General features: G+C 33.3%; 1 protein-coding gene across 1 annotated transcript; it reads left to right on the top strand.

Moving 5' to 3' along the window:
* Window positions 1-6,060: 6,060 nt before the first annotated feature.
* On the top strand, window positions 6,061-9,857 carry LOC126980059 (facilitated trehalose transporter Tret1-like). The gene is made up of 5 exons (XM_050829680.1): window positions 6,061-6,143; window positions 6,510-6,636; window positions 7,205-7,576; window positions 8,071-8,182; window positions 9,482-9,857. The coding sequence occupies exons 1-5, from the start codon at window positions 6,061-6,063 to the stop codon at window positions 9,748-9,750; spliced, it is 963 nt and encodes a 320-aa protein (XP_050685637.1). The 3' UTR covers window positions 9,751-9,857.
* Window positions 9,858-23,201: the final 13,344 nt, after the last annotated feature.

Here is a 23,201-nt window from a genome sequence, read left to right as displayed (position 1 = left end):
ATTTGATCGATCGATCGATTTTGTCATGATCACATAATCTGAAACCAGTCTCGTAAAAGTCTTTTTTAGGTAATCGAAACTAACTAAAAATCTTAATTTTTTCCTTATAAGCCCTTATTCCAAATTATGTGGAGTCGGCAGCCCAATTGTTACACTCAAATTAAAATATTATAATATTGAATTATTGTTAATGACAGTAAGAGAGAGTTACATAGATCTAGGTCAACGGAAAATACCCTTTATAATATTTTAGTACCCTTGAAAATGTCGAAATTTATAACGTTTTCTTGGCATAAACGGCCGTATCTTTTTTTTAGAAGATTAGTAGTTTCATTTTACACAGCTTCAAAAGACTGTCGATTTAAGTATATCGTTTTAATTTCAATTCGAGACCTCCACACGTTCATCTATACTAATATTATAAAGCTGCAGTGTTTGTTTGTTTGAACGCGCTAATCTCTGGTACTACTGGTCCGATTTGAATGATTCTTTCAGTGTTGGGTAGTCCATTTATCGAGGAAGGCTATAGGCTATGTTTTTTTTTTCAAAATTAGGGATCCGTAATAAAATTGCTATTTTGTAACACAAGGTGTAAAATCGAAAACCTATTTTTGCGTGCGCTGCAAAAACTATTGACAATAGAACAAAATGATGTACAGGCTATAATATAGGCAATATTTTATTACTTATAAAACTATCGCGTGAATTATACTTTATATGGCAAAACAACGTTTGCCGGGTCAGCTATATATATATAAAGAGTATTATCAAACAGACAAACGGACGGACGACAAAGTGTCAAAAATCCCTACAAAAATAACAGCAAAAGATAAACATTATTTTGTAGAAGTTTTCTTGTAGTTGTTGCTGTAAATAAATAAACCTTTAGCAACATTTATACCGCTATAGGTGCGAAAAGCAAATTTTGCGCCGATAAAGACAACACATTTATTTTATTAACTGCGAAAGTTTTTATGAGCTGTGTGGAATATAAGATTGTTGTTTCATCAGTAATATATGGCAAGGGATATCTATGTGGAATTGTCTCAGACGAATTGCATATAAAGCTGTTTTACGTTATTGTTATTACCGCTTGTTGTTTTACAAAACAGTTACGTCATGTCAGCTGAACAAAGTATTTTTTTTTATGAAAATAAGGAACGATAAGAGGAGGACGTTGAACTGATGGTAATTGATACACCCTACCAATCACAATGCAGTGCCGCTCAGGATTCTTGAAAAAACCCAAAAATTCTGAGCTGCACTATAATTGCGCTAGTCACATTGAGACAAAAGATGTTAAGTCTCATTTGCCCAGTAATTTCACTAGCTAAGGCGTCCTTCAGACCGAAACACAGAAATGTTTACACATTACTGCGTCACGGCAGAAATAGGCGCCGTAGTGGTACCCATAATCTAGCCGGCTTCTTGTGCAAAGGAGCCTACCACTGGTAAAGCGCTTTTGTAAAATTACTGAACGTTAACACACGCTTTACCTTTATCGAAGGATTTCCCATTTCCTTAATTTTCAAGAAATCTATAAAGAATTTCTTAAGTGAACTATGTATGGAATTAAGCCTTATTTTATGCTTGAATAGTTCAATAGAAAAAAAAAATACTGGCAGGCTTGAAGGTTTTTATTACGTTTACAATAGCAGGCCTGTCTCACACCCCGTGTAGGTATCGAAATCGTAAGCACGCGCGGCGGCCACGTCAATGTGGCTTTTCAGTAGGGTCTCACGCGCAATCTTGTTAGTCACTTACTTCACCAATCCGACCAATCTCGTTGAAATCGAGTAACATAAAAAAAACAATGCATATTAAAGGTCATTGCGATCGAAATTTAAATTTTTAAGCTTCCTAAAGACGCTGAAACAATCTAATTTAAAGTGATTATTATTATTATAAAATTAAAATTAATGATGGCTACCTAGTACCGATTTATTAGCAAGTAAGTTCAATGTTTGTGTTTCCTTTTTCGTACTTAGACCAAGAGCCGACCGCAAAGAAGTTGTAATCACTTATAAAATATAATATTTAACTTATTAATACAACATGTCGCTCAAAATGCACACTTCTTAACACACATACACCCTCACTCGTGCATATACAACAATTTCTTTCAATCAAAAAAAAAAATCTCAGGGATTCAAAGCTAGGCAAAACCACAAAGGACTCAGATCATCTGTCACTAACACCCTAATAGATACCCCGCTCAATTCTTATAGGTTCCGAAATGTTAAGATTCCCCGCCGCATCATGGAGACATAGAACCGTGGTCCTCTGCCTCATACATGAGCCTAGAAAGGCACCAAGAACATTATCAACTTTGTACAGTTCCAGTACTCGTCTCAACCACGAATGAGGCACCGAATCATAGGCCTTCTTATAATCAATCCAAGCGGCAGTGCAAAAGTACTTCCTATTTCAGCGTACACGTTGGTTAACAGCCATTTCTGCCGTGAAGCAGTAATGTGTAAACATTATTGTGTTTCGGTCTGAAGGGCGCCGTAGCTAGTGAAATTACTGGACAAATGAGACTTAACACCTTATGTCTCAAGGTGACGAGCGCACTTGTGGTGCCGCTCAGAATTTTTGGGTTTTTCAAAAATTCTGAGCGGCACTTCATTGTAATGGGACCATCAGTTGAACGTCCTACTCGTCTCGTCCCTTATTTTATAAAATATAAATTTCTTTAAATGTTTATTTAATTTTGATGTCAATATGGATTTTAGGAGCTTGTTGATTATTATTATTTTTTGTAAGTGGATTTGATTTTGTTAAGAGAAGAGCACTTAGCCATAAACATTATTAATGAATCAATGGAGACTCTTAAATATAACAATGTAAGTTCAGTCGTGAATTGATGATGTGAGCAGGGGCGTGCATATAATATAGGCAAATTAGGCAGTGCTTACCTTGTTATGAACCTAAATAAATATAGTGTTAAAGTTAATTTAGTTTAACTTGGTTCCGTTATTTTATAACCAGACTTCTATTGAACCCCAATCATAAATTTACCTAAATACCTACGCTAAGCATCCTCCAGGCTCAATTACGACTAGTTAAATCTACAGTGCCTACCTTACTAGAAAACCAATGCACGCCCCTGGATGTGAAATATATTTAATAATATAATATGTAAAATAAAGAGATTTAAATCAGTTATTATATTTTCGGTATAATTTATATATTCGGTATAATTCTGAAGTAACAAATATAAAAAATACACATGACACTATGATAACTTCCTTCTTTTATGTAATTATTTACTTGAGGCGTAGATTATCATTAATCACATCACAATGCAGCTTAACTCAATGATACTAAAAATAAAACAGAAATATTACATTCTTATCTTCTTAGTCACTTGAGGGTTAACTCACATTGTGAAGCAATATTTAACATACAAATTTCTAGTGAATTCTTAATTAAAATTATAATATTGATAATAGTTTTCATAATTATGTTTCAATGTAAGGGATTAGGTTATCAAATCTCAGTTACATTTCGTGGTAAGTTTTCAAATTAATATGTGAACAAAATACAGTGTGTGCTAATTACTATCTCTTACTTGAGATAAAAATCGTAACTATCGTTGACTTTTCTGTCCCAATAAACTTATCGACGGTAACTCACCTTATCCGTGCACGCTGTCTGTCAATGGGACGACGTAAAGCTTACCAACGATATAAGGTTTGTATGGAAATTGCATTTCACGCGTCCCAATAACGGCCGTTTTCACTATCGTATCTCTAGTTATGGATACATTGTTGTCACCGTTTTATGACAAGATCTTATCTATCCATAGTTATGTCCAATGCTGTTTGTCGATAGGTTATTGAAATGTAATTAAGCGTAAAAGGATAGATTTGTCTATCTCTAGTAATTTAAACTAAAGATATATCTATCTTATTATTACTTATGGTTATTAAAAACGGCCGTAAGGCGATAAGAATGACTTATCGGGTATATTGGGACAGCTTCAGATTATTGACAGCTAATTACTGACAGTAGAAGGTAGTAATTTATCTCTATCTGTAGATAGTATATTCGGAATGGTCGTAAGATCACACGATAAAAGTAAAAAGTTTATTTAGGCGAGGTTAAAATATTTCGATTGAAACGATTTTTATTCTGAAATAACATTTAAGTATAATATATTTTATGAACAGATTACTCTCTCTAATTAATAATTATTAGTCTCTCGACGTCTTGAGTGAGCGAAGGCGCTCACTCAAGCGTTGCATTGCCAAACATGACAGCCTAGTATGATTCACTACCCAGAAAATAAAGTGCATTAAATATATTAAGAAGTTTGTATTACACAGATATCTATTTTATTTAAATGACAATATAATATCTTAGATACTTAATACGTATAGACGGACTGTGACAGCTGTGAAAAAGGCCGAAAAAAATAGCGGTGAACTGTTAACCTTTATTTTCAGCAAAGGGACGCACACTCAAAAAAAGTGACTGGAGTATCGCGAGTATAAGATGTAGCTGTACACTGCGGTAATAAATATGGCCTGTTGTGGTTAGCAAACAGCAACAGGCTCTATCTAGACGTATAGATTATCTAAGCAATTGTTAAGAACCAAGAATTTAGAAGAATACGATACAAAAGAGTGTTACCGAGCTTATACAGCCTCAAATAAACGTAAACATTGGTACATGGCGAATAATAATAATACAATACTTATTTATTGTGAATAAATTAAGTAATATTATATTTTTTTTTTAGGGAATAGGAGGACAAACGAGCGTACGGGTCACCTGTTGTTAAGTGATCACCGCCGCCCACAATCTCTTGCAACACCAGAGGAATCACAGAAGCGTCGCCGGCCCTTAAGGAAGGTGTATGCGCTTTTTTTGAAGGTAACCATGTCGTATCGTCCCAGAAACACCGCACAAGGAAGCTCATTCCACAGCTTTGTAGTACCTGGAAGAAAGCTCCTTGAAAACGCACTGTGGAGGACCGCCACACATCCAGATGGTGAGGATGATATCCTAACTTGTGGCGTGTCGTGCGAAAGTGGAATATTTAAATTAGTGACTCAAAATTTTCTGAGCATTTATTATTTTCTATTAATCATAATATAATTAAAGTAGATGGATAATAAATGTATGAGCCTGTGCCCTAGAAAGGACTTTGTTTCGAGAGCTAGTATTCAGATGCTAGGCAAGGAAGGAGAATGATGTCAAAGCGTGGTAAAACGGCGGATTTTTACCGCGCTTTAATGGTAAATGCACAAACTTGAGTCTTCTGGTGGTTAAATTATGCACTATCTTATTCATGCAAAAACTCTAGGAAAACCCAAATGATGAAAGTTTTGAGAGGAGCGCCACATATGATCAAAGGCCTTTGTTATATCCTGACTAACAACTGGGCCTTTTCCTTTGCTTTCGATAGGCGACGTAATATATCAAAAGATGCCCAAGCGATTGACCATTGCCAAAGTTATCGCGATTAATAATGCAATTTTTTGAACATTGGAATCTTATAGAAAATTGACTTGAAAATTTTAAAGAATAATTCTGACTGCAATACCATAAAAATCTCTCGGTGCAATTATTGCTAAAAACAGTTCCAATGAGACCATGCATACTGTCAACCCGTAGCCGAGAAGAATAATAATTATGAAGAAATTAACTTGGCTATTATAGTTTTTATTCTATTTCATACTCTTGTGATGTAATACTCTAATTATTTTCAGTGTACCTGGGTCATTTTCTAATTGGGTATATGCTGAGTTGGACTGCTCCAGTGATTCAGAAGCTGCAAGATCTGAATCAATCGCCAATTCCTCGGCTGCTTTCTGATTTGGAAACATCACTGCTGGCTTCTTCTATATATGCATCAGTGCCAGGTAAACTTCATTATCAGTCAACCAATTACAACATAATTTGCTTCACTAATCCCGCTTTTTTTCAATTCCAGGAATTCTTATAATGAGTTGGCTGTCTAATTATAAAGGCCGAAGGCTGTGTTTATTAATAGCCAGTTGCCTGTTTATTGTTTCATATACATTGCTGGCTGTAACACAAAACTATGCAATGTTGCTAGCATCTCGAGTGTTGAGTGCATATGGATCATGTACTGCATCGATAATTAACGCACTTTATATTGGAGAAATAGCGTAAGACCTTACGGGGACCTACAATGAAAATTAGTCGGAAAAGTTTTCTTATTTCCTTAATTGTATTTCTTCTATTACAATATAGTTACTTTCGCAATATTAGCGTAAAGGATTTTAAACTTATTTTGTGACTAAAATAATACGGGTAATTTCTACATTAACTCAAAATACTATTTATATTCAAACGTGGAAATAGGTAGTAAATGGTAGATAAACTTACTTTGTATGTAAACAAAGTATAACCCTTGTTGAGGATATGCAAAACATGTAAGCCACAAGTTTTCCTTACCTTTTCAGGTCAACAAAGGTACGTGGGATTCTTTTGACAGGCTTGGGAATTATTCAAACAATTGGATAACTTTTGATACTGAGTGTTGGACCCAATGTATCTTTTTCAACTACAGCCTATATCGGACTTATTGTTTCCATTATTTACCTTGTTGCGGTGTTGTTTATTCCAGAATCACCTGTTTATTATGTCATTAGAGGTGTGGTTATAAATTTTATTATTAATTGTTGTTTATAACAAAACAAATATTTAAGATATCATCAATCATGACAATTATTAACTGTTTTTTGAAATGACGTTCTACACTTATTATATAATTGGTTTGTTCATATCATATAGTTAGAATAGGGAGAACTTATATATTGAGCTTAGAATAGGAAATCTATTGAAAAATTATAATATTCGAGGATATAAAATAAAAGTCACGAGTTCCATAGCAGACCTATAATTAGTCTGGCTTCATGTATAACTTGTTATTTACCTGCATTATACTGACAGAAATGACTAGTTAAAGTTTATGTATAATTGGTTGGGTTCGTGAGTTGACTTTTTTATTAGATTCTATTATTTTATATTTTATTATATTATATATTATTTTATAGATCATCCTGATTAAAAATATTAATAATAATAGAGAACCGTTTAATACTAGAAGTCTGCGATCTGCATTCATCAGATTAAATTTTGCAAATTTTTGTAAACTATGAAAATGAGTTACCAAAAACATAATAACCATAATAATAATTTATTTATTAAAATATTTTCAGGTGAAAAAAATAAACTTATAAAAGTTATGCAAGATTTGAACAGATCCGATGAAATCGATGATAATGTAGAGACACTAAAATCAGAAAGAAATGATATTAATGATTGGAAAGAGTTATTTACAGAGAAATGTAACATAAAAGGCTTATTTATAGCTACAGTTATAACTATGTTACAATACGGTAATGGCGCTCTTATTGTCACGTTTTTCTCAACATCAATATTTGAACAGGCAGGCTCGTCAATTGAACCCAATTTAGCATCAGTCATAATAGGATACACACAGCTATCAGGAAGTGTAATTGCACCGTTCTTTGTGGAAAAATCTGGAAGGCGTCCACTTTTGTTAACGTCTACGGCAATTTGTTGTGGAAGTATGGTAAGGTATTTGGTTTCTTGTATAAATTATTTTTATCTTTATCACTTCAGAATTACGTAATTAAATTGTTCTTTACATTGTTTTATTATGGCGTTATAAACACGATGAACGCGATATAAGTTTAATCCATCAGAATGTTTGGTGTTCCTCTTCAGTGCAGTTTCTATGTAACTTTATTTCACGTAATACAAAGCTGTGGAATGAGCTGCCTTTTGCGGTGTTAGGTACCAGCAGAATATAACGTGGATGTTATCTACAAATATAGCGCGTATATATTATTAAAAGACCGGCAACGCTCCTGTGATTCCTTTGGTGTTGCTAGAGAATGTGAGCGGCTATCTGTCACTAAACCCCAGATGACTATGTTTTCCTGCATAAAAAAAATAACAAAACTTTTAATTTAGTTCCGTCGCTTATATTAATTATGTGAGAATTCACTTCAGCTTATTTCCCTTTACGATAAATTAGGTTTGCTAAATATATTTAAATTTTAGGTCGTGTTTGGAGTATATTTTTATTTGAGTCATATTGGCGCAGAGGTAATTCAACATTTCAAATGGCTGCCACTCGTTGCTCTGGCAGTATTTTATCTCAGTAATAACATGGGTGGGTATTATTTTATCATTGGTATTCATTATTTTAAGTTAAATAATCTTACACACAACGAGTCAAGTTTAAGTTGGAGTTTAAATTGGAATGCCAATGGAGTTCCTAGTGTTTTATTTTGTTATATATGTTTATCTTAGAATAATAACGCTAGGAGTTAGGTGTACAGCTTGTAAGCATATCGTACAAACAAATTTCATGAAAAATGGTAGATTGTTATAGAACTGGTATTATTTTCGTATCATGAATTTTAGTAGTATCTTTCGTATCTGAAATTTAGTATCGTCTATTTGGTAGCGCTGCAATTAAAATAATTAGAAGATTATTACAGAAAGTCTTTTTAGTTAAGAGATTCTTTCAAATTTGATAAAATATTTCGGTCTTGAGAAAACTGTATTTTAAAAAAAATCTGTATTGAAAATTGTATGAGTGATTTTTTTCCAAGTCCTATTGAAATAATTATTTATAATTTTTACCCAAAAAACCCTTATTAACCTTAAGTCTAATACAACTACTAATACAAAACAGAGCTATATAAATAAGTAAAACACTTTTATTACGGTATTTTCATGAGCAATCCGACGAATACTAAACACCAGTAAAGTGAAAGAGGTAACTTTTAATTATGACATTCCGACAGGGCTATAAACTACCGATCACAACAGACGTAAGTTTCGTGGATTGCAGATAGCATTTACATTTTCGGCCTTAACTTATGAATCTTCATAATACATGATGTAAAAATAAAAACTGTGCATTCCAAAATCTAGATAATATAGGTACTGTCAGACACTACTAATGGGATCAAGATTTTTTATATTTTGTCAGAGTCACATGTAAAAGTACTCTATCTAGGAAGTGGCGTCACTATAATCAGAGCCATAGTCACTTATATACTAGCGTATAGATAGCCTGACAGCCCGATAATTCCACCGAACTCTGAAAACGACAATTCTTTGCCAATTGTTTGTCAATGATAGTGCTAGTTAGTAGTTAGCTAGTTCAATATTCAAGATACTAAGGACCCCTTTTACGACTTGACAATAAAAATCAGTTACAATAGATTCACTTTCCTATTCTTTCTCTCTGTATTTCCGTTATAGATGTTTCTCTTTCATACACTCTTTGTTTCTATACGCTAGTAAGTATATTAGTATTTAGGGTGGATTTAATAGACACAATAGATAAAATAAAGATAAAAGTTCATTAATGAAAGTTTTATTTAGTATTTAATTTAATACCCATTGTAAATAGTTATAACACTTGCACTATAATACTAAATTAAACTTATTATTTCAGGATTTGGAGTTATTCCTGGTACACTAACAGGTGAAATGTTTAAGTCCAACGTGAGAAGTAAAGGTACCGCCCTGGTTATTTTTATATCTTGGATATTTGGTTTTGCTGTAACCACACTTTTTAATTCTACAATTACACGGTTTGGAGCACATATCATATTTTGGTTCTTTGGATTAATCTGTGGCGTTGCATTTCTCTTTACGTTGTTCTTTGTGCCAGAAACAAAGGGGAAGAGTTTAGTTGAAATAACTAAAATGTTAAACGGATAAATGAATAGTGTATTTTTTTTTATTTAACTCTCGTTGTCTTACTAGTTTTCCTTTAATTTTAAAGGTAAGGTATGTATTTTACTTAAATAAAGGAATAATACAAATTACTCCTAAATCAAATTCTAATATGCGACTCCTTGTATATCATCTCACGTTGTTTTTTAAGAACTCATAATGGAGTTAATAAATTATTATCCAGGAAATATAACCATGAAAACGCTATTATTAAATTGTTGGTTTGAGAATATTTTACTGCCATCAGGATTAATCTCCTCTTATGTTCATAACAATATTATCTATGTCTCCAAGAGATTTAACTTAACTACATTTATATCAATTAGATAAGCCTTACTCGAGGCTAAAAGAGGTAGATAAAATTATTTGTTTGGGTTTTATTCCCTTATTACCCATATCATTTTCATGAACACAGTATTTTAGTTTTACAAACAATACGAGGCCTTAGCCTTTATTCAGATCTTAATTAACATAGATAATTAACAATGTTCCAAAACAAACATAAAACATTTAAAACAAAATAATTATTTTTTTTATTGTTTGTGTGGGAAAGGTTATTATAGCATAAACGATTTTCTTAATGACACCACGGACTGGGAACAACGCGAACACCCTCAGGCTCTTTAATTATAAATGTTTATTGTACGATATCACATTGTAATCCATATTTTATATTAAATAAAAAGCTTCTTGCGCCCATTCTTCTCAGATCTGAGGCAGTCAATTTTGAATGGGTGGTAGTTTTTGACGTTCAAGAAGTGATTTTAAATCCTTGTCTTTCTTGAGCCACTCTGTTCCACGTTACTCCAGCCCTGATATCGTCATTTATATCGTATTGTAATATTATTATTATTATTCAATACGAGGTCAAACGAGCATACGGGTCACCAAATATTGAGTTGTAAAAATTTCCAATTTATCTTCTTATAAAATGTGTATTGAAATGTGCGTGCTGCCTGCTGTAAAATGGCAAGGTTCCTGTTACACTGGAAGTGTTACAATGTAATTGACCTTGCAAAGAAATAAAAACAATAAGTCCCAAGTCTGTTGACGTTGATCGTCCCGCTTCGGTATGATTTTGATGCGAAGGTGCTGTTAAACTACTCACTAATCTAATATATAAAATTCTCGTGTCATGGTGTTAAACTTTGAACTCCTTCGAAACGGCTTGATCGATTCTCATGTAATTTTGAGTGCATAGTGGGTAGGTCTGAAAATCAGACAACATCTATTTTTCATCCCCCTAAATGTTAAGGGTGGTCCACACGATTTTTTTTTATTTAATTGACTTTTTTTTAATTTGTTTGATTATGAGTCAGCATTAAAAAATACATACAACTTCAAATTTTCACCCATCTCCGATCAACAGTTACTTTTGTATCGCGATGTTATAATCGGCAATACAACGTTAGCTGGGTCAGCTAGTATTATATATATTTTTATATTATATACCACTAATATTATATATATTATATATTTTTCAACAATTTGTTATATTTTAAAGTGATAACCCTCACTTCTAGGATTAATACACTGCTATACAATGCTAACCGTTCGAGTTTCAGCTTCCGTGAGTCTCAGTTGAAAGAGCACTGGCACGGTACGCCAGAGGTCGTGGGCTCAAGCCCCGCATTGTTTAAAAATTTGTTTTCAAATTTAATTTGTGTATTATATTTTTTATAAAATATTATAATATTTAGTAGAAATTAGAAATATATTTAAGCTTTACTAACTCCTTAACCTATATTATTTACTCTGTATTTACTGTTCGCTTTAAGATGCAATTTTGTTACCTTTTAATAGAATTAATACTTTTATATCATAGCCTGTAAGTTCCATTAAAGTGGAAATTCCTTTATGGAACAATAAATGTCTTAAACCACAAAACATATCAGAATTTATTCAACTATAAAATTTCCCCAAAAGGCCAAGTAACTGGCTGATCGTTTCACATACATCTTGCTCGCACAAAAAAGTACTAGCACCAGTGTGAATGAGTTAATACTCATTCACACTTACACGGTCACTATTAAGTGATCACCTCTACCCACACTCTCTTGTAACATAAGATCAACCAGATCGTTGCCGGCCTTATTTTGAAAGGATTTCTTGCCTCGCACTTTGTGGAATCAATGCTGTTTTCTCGAACCGTTACAACTTAGGGACCTTCAAGAATAGAGAATACTCCCACCTTTTAGGCAGGCAACGCAGATACCGAAGGCCACGAGATCTTGATTAATTAAACACGTGAGCCTCTTGCCCATTTTCCCCCTCTTTATGGAAAAGGTGTACACGTTTTTGATACTTGAGGTTTTAAGGCATCTATATCGTATAATCCTGAAAACACCAAGCAAACAACACCATTCCAAAGTTTCGTTATAATATGGCAGAAAGTTCCATGAAAATCTCACTCTAGAGGAACACCACACAAACAAATAGTGAGGAATATAAGGAACTGTTATTTTTCCTTTTCAGAATTGGGGAATCGAACCTTGGCTACGATCTGCCATAGACTGGTACCATAAAGCTTGATTTATAAAATATCCATATCCATGTCAGTCATGTCAAGGTCCCATCAACACCATAATTGGTGCTGAATGTCACAACAAAAGTATAAGAATATTTTTTTTTTGCATAAAAAGTTATCGATAAAATTTTCTTACAAAAAAAAAGTTTCGGAGACGAATAGGAATTTGAGCAACCATATATATATTTGTATAATAACAATAATACTATAAGCATTTATTTATATAGTATAATAAACATATTATATATTTACTTACTTTCCTTAACTAAAGATCTATCACTGTCTGTTTGTCTATCGACAAAGGCCTCTTCCAACTTCTTCCAGTCTTTTCTATTCTCACCTATCCCAAACCATGACTTGCCAATTAGCGTGCTTATTTCGTCTCCTGTATTGTCCTCCCCATTTTCTTTTAAGGTTTCTGGGATTCTGTCTGTGATAAATTTTCACAATTTGTCTTAACCCCGAATTTTTGATATGATTGAATAAATTTAATTTAAATAGATTAAGTAGCTATTTATGTAATTCTAGTAGCCCTCATAGACGTCCTTTCTAAATAAATTTATGATAATTATGAATCCTCCTGTGATTCCTGTGCTTCAGCTAAACAAAAGTCAATATTTACTATCGCATAAATCCTATGTTCTATGCTTGCATTTTTATTACAAATCATCAATTGAAATCATCAAAATTCGCATCACATAGAAATTACATGAAATGGAACATAATATCAAAATTATGAATTTCACGGCTTTGAGTACGCAACCGACTTAAATATCGCATACAGTTTAATTATATTTCGCAAAATAGGAATTGAATTGTAATTATTATGAAAACATGAAGTGGCTGTAAAATTATCTTAAAGATACGAATTTATTTTTAATTTTCTTCAGGTATTTTAAATTTTTCTAACCTTTAGTTGTAGGTAACTACTAAACCACACCATTGTCTTAGATAATTTATACGTCTAAATGGTCTCTTGCTGTTAGACAACCGATATAAACAGGTCAGGAATATTAGTTTAGTATGCATGACAAGCCACTTCTTACACTCGCGATTTGTCCTAAAGTCTATTTTTTCGACGTTTTTTTCTACTAGACATAAAAATGATCTAAGAGTGTAACAAAATAATCGAAACAATATTCAGATCAGTCAAAATTTTTCGGAATTTCAGCATGTCTATAGGTTATTTAATAAATGAAATGTATTCGTATCTCACAATAAATTAAAAATACTTGTCCCATAATATCGCTAAGATAAAAGAGTTCAAGAGAGAATCACAAAAATTTTGTTATCGTTTAAGAGAGTTCCATATATATGTATATATTCCATTTAAATGTAAATGAAATTATTAGTATGTACATGTTTGCGAGTTCTTCCCTACTAGTTTAAAAATATTCTACTTAATTAGTATTTAAAAATTAAAAAATAAACAAAACAAATCTTATAACTATATTTACAATACTATGGTTACATTAAATTAAAACTATCATTACGGGAATACTGGCAGCATTTGCACGTTGGATAGCTAGGTTGACCTGTTGTTCTCGAAATAGCTGCCAGCACTTGGGTTACCAGTAGCTCTATTGAGGCGAGAACATACTTTGTACATTCTCCGCGCCTCTGGGCCTTCTTAATAGTTTAGAAAATAAAGTTATGTGGTGTTTCTGAATTCTTCTCTACAGCTTCAAAATGTTCTACTGAATAGTTTAAAAACGGATGTTTCAGTTGAAAATGTTAACGGAATAGTAGAATTCTATTTATTTCATTTCTGAATGTAACTGCATCTTACATTTAATATTCTTGTCGTCTCGTACACTTTTGCTGTCACAAGAAAAATATGCTTGGAGTAAAATAAATGGGACTTTTCCGTGAAATATCCGTGGGTTGTTGAATCGACGTTGAAATAACGTTGAACTAAATAAGTCATTCACATTATAATGGATAACGACACATTTGACCTCTACAGCGGCCCACTCGCTTCCGCTTGAAAGGCTACTGGCCCTAATATCATGCCCTAGATATGTTAATTTATTTTCCTTTACCATTAAGAAAAACAAGCTTGCTTAAAACACGTCAACAATTAAATCTTTATTTCAAGCATAAAACCCATATCACAATATTTAGTAGTAGAAATAAATAAAAAAGTATTCAATACAAGATTATACCAGTCAAAAACATTTTTTTTTATATGAGAGGGGGCACACGGGCAAGAGGCTCACGGGATTGGGAGAGGTGAGGCAACCGCCCATGGACATTCGCAACAACAGGTGTGTCAAGAAATGCGTTGCCGGCCTTTAAGTATGCTTTTTTCTTGAAGGTCCCTAAGTCGTATCTGTTCGGGAAGACCGCTGCCGGTAGTTGATTCCACAAAGTGGCTTTGCGAGGCAAGAAATTTCGAACAAAACGCGCAGGTGTGGAATGCCAGAAGTCTACGTGATGCGGATGGTACTTTGCACGTAATGTCCGCTGGTGGAATTCGGCCGCTGGAATCAACCCGAACAGCTCCTCTGAGCACTCCCAGTCATGTGTCACAATGTCATTTATTTGGCATTGGCACGAGAGTCAAAAATATTGAAAATGGAGCAGACCATGCGCCTGGACAACGATGAATTAAATATGTAATTTTTAGTAGCTTGCAACCTGTTCCAGAATACCGCAAGACAGGATTAGACACTAGGGAACAAAGTTGTGAGACATATCGCGGCGTGTCGCAGGACATTTACGTAAGACTTTCCGGCCACAATGTCGACCGACATTTCGCTCGTCCCCATACCCAAGTTGTGATGGAAATGTCGCCTGAGGAGGCAGTTCTGTTATGTGCAGATTACGTAATTATTCATAAAAGCTTTCCAAAAAGAAAAAATGGTGGTGGGTTTATTCAATGTAGTCGCGATTCCCATGCGTCATTCTTTTTGGTTTTGTCAAGACTTTGAGAAGTGTCCCAAAGCAATGGATAGCTCTGGTATAGTTTGATAAGCGTTAATACAACAATACGATCGACCAAAATACTGGAATAGTCGCGGATAGAAAGAGCGACACACGTCCTCACTTGGTCCTCATTATGGATGGATGATAATAGTATCACATGACTGATTTAATACCTAATTATCAACAGTTGCACATAAGACTTTATCTACACCCAGTATATGAATCCTCTAAAACCATTAAAACACCAGTCCTATTAGTGACCTAATATCATTCATTACTAATTATATACAAATAAACGCGCGCGACGTTGTAGTAGTGTGGAACGCGCGTAAACGAAAATGTTCTTTTTTTGAAACTCATAAGGATACCACGCATCGAACAATAAGAATGTGCTGGCTGTTGAAATTCTTTGCGCATGAAGGGATCGAAAAAAAAACATAGGAGTGTTGTTATGAAATTCAGTACAACATTACAATACTCGTTTGGATCATGTAATAGTTATTAGAACATTGGGTGTTTTAATGTTGGCAATAAGCTAACTGTTTCAGAATCTTTAATAGAGGATTTAAAGCATGGGTGTCGATAAATATATGCAACGTCTGTCGAAAGACACGAAGTGACATTTTCCCCGGCACGTAGATGTCGCATGCGATGTCGGGTCATGTCTCTCGCAACATCGACCGACATGTAGAATTCGTGTCGGACGACAACGATAAATGTCGTCTATTAAAAACGGGGCTATATCCTTCCTATGGTAAACATTTGAGACGTGCTACAGTAACTTTAGGTTAGGCTTTGTTCATGTTCAACACTTTTGTTCACGTCCCATTGCTTCTGTAGTCTATGGTCAAGTTTCAATAAACTGCAATTTAATAATTTTATTGTATTGGTTTCAACTAAATAAAAGTATGTAACGAAATAAAACAGTTTCCATGATAAATTGGATATTGAAAACGCCTCAACCTTAAAATACGAATAATAGTAAGACATACACACTATACAATTACTCTAAAATACGTTTTGGTCTAAAATGATGTTTAGTGGGTTTCTTGTATAATTATTTTCATTGGGTCTACTCTCCTAACCAATATGCGGTGGGTGAGAAAATGTTATAAAGTCATACTTTGACAGTTGAAACCATAGACTTACAATATACTGTCGTATAGACAAAGATAAGCTCGTTAGTATTTTGAATCACTGACCTCTACTATATACCACTGGACTTGCAGCTGTCAAAGTGCTTTTGTGCCTGTTTGATATCCGCCATTTTGGCGCTGTTGGCCATGTAGCGAGAGTCTGCAGTACTCAGACAATCTCAGCAAACATCGATAGATGGTGGGACACTATTTACAAAAAAAAAAGTGTGTACTTTATTACGTTAATTCCTAAATTATAAATAACACGGAAAACGAACGAAACGAATTCAAAATTTAAAAATGCAGATATTCGCCATTCTGGCGCTGTTGGCCATGTAGAGTCTGCGGTACTAAAACTACTAAGACAACCTCAGCAAACATCGATAGATGGTGGGAAACTATTTACAAAAAAAAAGTGTAGGTACATTATTACGTTGATTCTTGAAGTATAGGTACATAAACGGAAAACGAACGAAATTAATTGAAAATGCAAAAATACTTCAGAGTATTGTACGGTCCTTTGCAGCCATTTGTATTATACGTCAAAATTAGTTCTCTGGACGCTCGCGAGTGGCGCTTCAAATAGGCACAATAAATATTTTGCTGTCAAACATATGGAACAGCCTGTCCAGTGGTATTTATACAGGTCAGTGATTTTGAATAGTATCGGGCTGTCAGGTCGCCTATACGATTGGTATATTCTAATTGTTTCTATGCGTGACGCTATTCATTCAACTGAACGTAGTTTCACTACCTGAACTCTACAATAAAAGTATGTGTGTACTTATGTATGCACGCAAGAAGTTATACTTCTTTGGCCTAAAAAAGCAAAAATCCTTAAAATTATTTATTCCTCGTACTATTCTACGTTTTTAAAAGAACAATATTGTAAAAATCTTGCAATGCTGGATTTGACAGCTAATTATTAAATAAAGAATACGGCTGCACGGGCTTGAACCCTTTGACTATCCTTATAATGGACGAAGAAACCAAAAAAAAAAATAACGAAAATCGCAAACGACAGAAAATTACAGGAACCAACTTGACCCTGTTACTTCTGTGTTACAGTGATGCGGGCGCATCTTAAAATTTCGCTTTCGTAATTTTTTCATAACGCGCCTAAAGAAGTATAACTTCAAAAACGCAAGAAGTCCAGCCCGCCCTCGGATTGCCTGTTAGCCGTTCTGACATATAGATGAAAGAAATCTCACTAAAAAGAACTATTCACATTCATTCATCTAGTATTAAGAAAGTAATAATTTATAAGACAACCATTAAATTCATATATCAAATACAGTTTCAGGTCATAAAACAATGTCAGTCCCCTTAGTCGTAGAAATAGTTGAGACAGTTTCAATCTGCCAGCGCTTTTTAAATTCAAGAGACAAATTTTCTCCCATGTATATATATTATATATATATTTGTGGCTTAATGAAAATTTTGTGTAAGTATAGAAATCACAATAAGAAGTTAATAGAAATGTAATAAGCGCTTATCCCTCGAGGGATTCTGACGCCTATCTGTAATCAAATCATAATCACTTTATTAAATAATCTTCTTCTTACTAATTCTTTTTACCATATACCACGTCTTTGGAAAAGGTTGACCCTTAATGAGAAGAAGTGGCAATAAACTCAACTTAAAAAAAAACAGCGGTTAAGTTAAGACACCAGGATAACATGAATATGGTTGCGGTGATAGTAATGTCTTTCATAGCGGTTGAATTATAAAAAACACTACGTTTAAAAAAACCGATTCAAAAACCGAAAAGTATCAAATAACTACAAATTTAATTTAATATACCTCTTATGCGAACCTTTACCTTTAATATTAATAAAATACTATTATTTATATATGCTACCTATTGATAGATTTTAAGAGAGTTACTTACTGTTATTATGTACCTTTATTACATTTGGCTTGGCACCGACTTTTAAGACAAAAAAAATATATGAAATTTGGAAACAGAGTTGTTCCAATTTGCCACTGGAATAAAATGTTCAGCTGGAACAGAAAATAAATCTTCAGGTTCCTTCAAGTTGTGACGATTAATAACGTTTGTGGATATTTTAGGATTATTAAGTAATTTATCAAGACTCACGAAAATTTCTCGAATCCTCTTTCTCTACCACATACCTAATACGTACAAATTGGTTTTCCAAATTAAACATGTTTTGTAATAATGTTACGATGTAACATTTACTTTAGGTGATTGCCCCAATCCAACATTTACTAAAGAGCTTGAATTGTGTGCCTCGAGACGGTTCTTTTCTATTTTACCGCAATTTTGGATTACTATTAGCTTAAAAAATACTGTAAGTATTACGAATACGAAGAAGTAGAAATCAAAGAGTAAGTAAATACTACGTAATTAGATGCGGGACTGCTAAGTAAAAATTGAAATTTAGTTTAGTGTGAAACGTGCAGTCATTATAAGTTTGAAATAGCAGTAATTCCAGTATTCCGATTGGTAACAAAGTATAATCCGGCTAAGTTTGTAAGCGAACAGTTTCTTTAAACGTAGTGGATATCGTCTATTTCCGTATTTTATAAGATAATAGCTGTCATCTGTCAATCTATCAATGACTGTACGTTTCATACAATCTAGCAAATCGCTTTATTCATAGAGAGATTCGCTGGGCTGGTAGAAACAATAACATATTGAAGATATAGAACGCGTTATCCATTGGCAAAGACCAACAAGTCCATACAGTAGTGCAACGGCTTTGACGTGGCGCAATAGTTATAATCAAACGCATAAGGGTTTTCACAAATCCCTATAATATTATTAAATTATGTTTTTTTTTGTACTAAATTTTAAATATTCTAAATATGCCTACCAAGAGTTTTGATATTTTTACAAGAGTTTTTTTGTTTTGTATAATAAATATAGAAAAGGTTATTTGGAGTGGCGCACCGTTGTACACGATCTAAATATTATATTGTAATCCTACAGTTAAGCTTGCGAATCTCTTTGACCTAATCCTCTCTTACCTTTGCGTCTCACCAATATACAAAACTTTCCATGCACTCGCTGTTGTCAGATCTGAGGGTTGTCTTACATAACTTTTCAACTCCTATCATCGAAATATGACCGAAAATATTTTTCATACCATTTACATATGCCTTACATAATGATCATTCTTCACAAAATATTGACACGTAAATATTAAAATATATAATCATTGAAATTCGTAATATCACTAATTATACACTGACTTTTTACTAATATTTGTTTTAATATATTTATTTATACTAATGGTCGAAACTCATTATCATTTCGATAAATAACTATAATATTCATAAATATGTTTTATTATAATATTCGTTTTTATACATTTCTTAATCATGAGTGTTTTTATCCATATAATTAAAAATGATAATCATATTCATTTTCCTATAGTTATCAATCATAAATTACAGAATATACATATGAAAATAGCAAATAACTTGTATATATTCTTTAAGAATATACTTAGAAAATGTAACGTATATGGATACAAAATGCACGTAATAAAATATAAACTGGGGATCAATTCACCTGTGTCGCGATTATGCAAAATTATAAACGATTATAAATGCTTGGACCCATTCAGTGATTCATTGCCAAGGTTTCGCAAAAATGTAAAAAAAAGTATTGTAAATAAATAATTTATAAGTATTCTTGATTTGTTTAATACGTTTATCTTGACTTATTTAGTAGATTTTGTTAATTTCTTAATTTCATTACATTATAGAATGGTTGTTTTATAACTTATATTTATTTTATGTAACTATTTCACACAATATAATTTAGCATGCGGTATTCACCTTAAAAGGTAATGCATTTAGTAATAAGACCCTTGTAAATTAGCAAAATAATAATAATTATAAATGTATTATTGTAATTACCACTGGTGAATCTAAAATTAAAAAAAAAAAAACCGTCTAATGAAACTAAATTAACTTCATATCAGAGGCTAACGCTTTCAAAAAATCACATTTATTCATTCAGATAAAAATCAAATCGAAAACGTTTTAAAGAAAAATCTTTAATACGTTTTCGATTTGATCCGATTTATTGTTATATGGCCGGGCAACAACCAGTATTTACAGAAATATTTCAATAACAGATTCTAGATAAGAGATGAACCATTCTAGATAAGAAATGAACCAATATGGACTCCAGCGGGCCGCCTACCGTGAACTCTTATTGCTATTCAGTTGACAACCTAAAATGAACTGCTTTGCTATTTCGTACCACGACGTGATTAGAGCTATCTCACTTAGGTTGTCGTCACATCAACTGATTAAATCGCAATGATGTCAATTGAATGTCAAAATTGATGTCAATTGAATCGCAAACTGATTTATTTCATTCATTCATTTGTACCATGAGGTAATATTTCAACCTAAACTAGGATAGGATAGCTTATGTGTCAAAGTGAGCGATACGAAAAAAGTTGCTACTTCCTTAGAGGAAAGTGAATCGTGTTGTTAATAACTTGTAAAACATTGTGAAAACATACAGAAAAGTAAAATTTTATTGATGAAAAATGAGATGAGAATTCTTTGTTGGACTTTTTTGTAAAACAAAATACTGAAAATAAATACCAAAAATGAAAATACTAAGGACGAGGCAGTAAGAGCCCGGGCTATAAAGCCTGTTCGCAAGAACGAATTAAAAAAATGTGCTTTGTGGTCCTGTCAAATCAAACATCAATGGAGATGCGTTCATAACTCGTTAATTTACGAAAAGATATATAGAATAAAGAGAAATATATAGATATTTCGCCACGGTCATTACAGTTGCCGTGGAACAGCGGTTATCACGCATGCTTTTTGTGCTGAAGGTGCCAGGTTCGAGCCTGGGGTACGTCTTGTTTTTTTTAATTTCTTTATTTTTTTTTATCACTTTTTTAATTTGCATTTTTATTTAGTTTCACCTGTCCCGTTGTCTGCCTGTAATCAAATCTTGCAAGTTAAGCTTTACTCACTTCCCGTTTGCATTTTTTTTAATAAATTTTATCAAAAACAAATACTGCATAAATAAAATAAATAAATAATAATAATTATTGCATAAGTTGATTAAAAATGCTATGCAATAGCTTTACCGCGGCAGTCCCCGAGTGCCACACGTCTTTTTTGAAAATATAATTATATTTTATTGAAGTAGATCGAAGAAGTTTACTATTATCAAGTTGCAGCTCTCGTTGTCTGCCTTTCGCATAAAATTATGCATCAGTATACCAGCAAGAATATTAATGAAGTTATAAATTACTTATCTGTGACACTTTGTTTTTTCTACGCGCCAACATAAAATACTTGAAAGACACAGAACTATAGTCGGACGTGTGAACGTAATGCTTTTTAAAAGTACCTTCCAAAAGGTTTAAGTCGCACTCTGAGGTCCCATAAAGGACGACTTGTGACTTACAGCTTAACTTGAAATAAGGTTTTTTATCTCTATAGTAACAAAAATGTGTCTCTTTGTACGAATTTTAATTTATACATCTTAGAGCCATAAATTGTGCTTCAATGTAATGATGCGATACTTAAGGACTAAAAATATTAGTAGCAGACTACTGTGGGTACCAACCAGGGAGAGATTTTCTGCCCTAAAGAAGTAATGTGCAATCGTTATTGTGTTTCCCTTTAAATAATGCCCCAACTAGACAGATATAACTGCTTGGCTAATGAAATAAGTTGGCGAGCACAACCGTGGTGTCGCTCACAATTTAGGATATTTTAAGTATCTTGAGCGGTACCGCTTTGAATTAGACTGGTAAATTTTGTTGTATGACGTTTTATAAGTATCTTAATCTTAAGGGTAATCTACAAGAATTGCCACCCGTTCATATTAAGTAAATTTTTTCGGCGACATCTCCCACTTTCTCTTCAGTTTATCTTTTCGATAAGATTTGTTTATTCTTCATGTTTGATCAAGCTCTACTTCTGTTTTCTAGTTCTGAAGCCATTCATTGGATATTTCACGGTTCATATTTAGTTTCTAGTAGACCTAGGCGGACGTTTCAAGATCAAATCAGGGACGTCTTGAAAAAAGGCCAGGTCAAGAGTACCCTAAACCGGAGAGCATGTATGAAAGGAATAATGAAAGTGGACGAAGCGAAAGAAGTATGTAAGGATCGTAGCAAGTGGAAAGAAGTGGTCTCTGCCTACCCCTACGGGAAAGAGGCGTGATTTTATGTATGTATGTATATTTAGTTTCTAAATCTCAATTGTTCTCGTTGTTAAAATAATTGCGATCACTTAGCATAAAGTGAGGTTCGTATAAATCTAACACAACAGTCCTACTATGAGCTTAATGTATTTCGCAATATGGATTTCATTAAAAAATCATTAAAATTGACACACGCGATTTTTATATATCACAATATGTAGAGCATCCAAATATAAACGAACATACAAAAATAAAACACAAATTCGGCTTTTGTTTGTTTTTAATCTTAAGGTTTTTTTTATTGACAATAAGGGATGAGACGAACAGGACGTTCAGCTGATGGTGATTGATACGCCCTGCCCATTACAATGCATAGGATTCTTGAAAAACCCAAAAATTATGGGCAGTACAACTGCGCTCGTCACCTTGAGCCATAAGATGTTAAGTTTTTTTGCCCAGTAATTTCACTAGCTACGGCGCCCTTCAGACCGGAATACAGTAATGGTTACACATTACTGCTTCACGGCAGGTATAGGCACCGTTGTGGGACCGATAATTTAACTGGCATCCTGTGTAAAGGAGACTCCCACTAGTGCTTAAGTAGGATTCTAGTCGAAACTGGACTTAGGTTTTGAAAATGACATAACAGCGGAAAAATTAGATTATTCGATCAGTGAATCCGGCC

The sequence above is a fragment of the Leptidea sinapis genome, chromosome 4, assembly GCF_905404315.1.
Source record: "Leptidea sinapis chromosome 4, ilLepSina1.1, whole genome shotgun sequence".
NCBI lineage: Eukaryota > Metazoa > Arthropoda > Insecta > Lepidoptera > Pieridae > Leptidea > Leptidea sinapis.
The sequence above is the reverse complement of the archived record's forward strand: the minus strand, read 5'-3'. Positions and strand labels throughout refer to the sequence as shown.

Excerpts from the sequence above, each read along its gene's own strand:
- LOC126980059 (XM_050829680.1), top strand. The coding sequence starts at position 6,061 with ATGTTGCTAGCATCTCGAGTGTTGAGTGCATATGGATCATGTACTGCA. Across the intron at positions 6,144-6,509 it reads CTTTATATTGGAGAAATAGC|ACTGAGTGTTGGACCCAATG; the intron begins GTAAGACCTTAC and ends ATAACTTTTGAT. Across the intron at positions 8,183-9,481 it reads TTATCTCAGTAATAACATGG|GATTTGGAGTTATTCCTGGT; the intron begins GTGGGTATTATT and ends TTATTATTTCAG.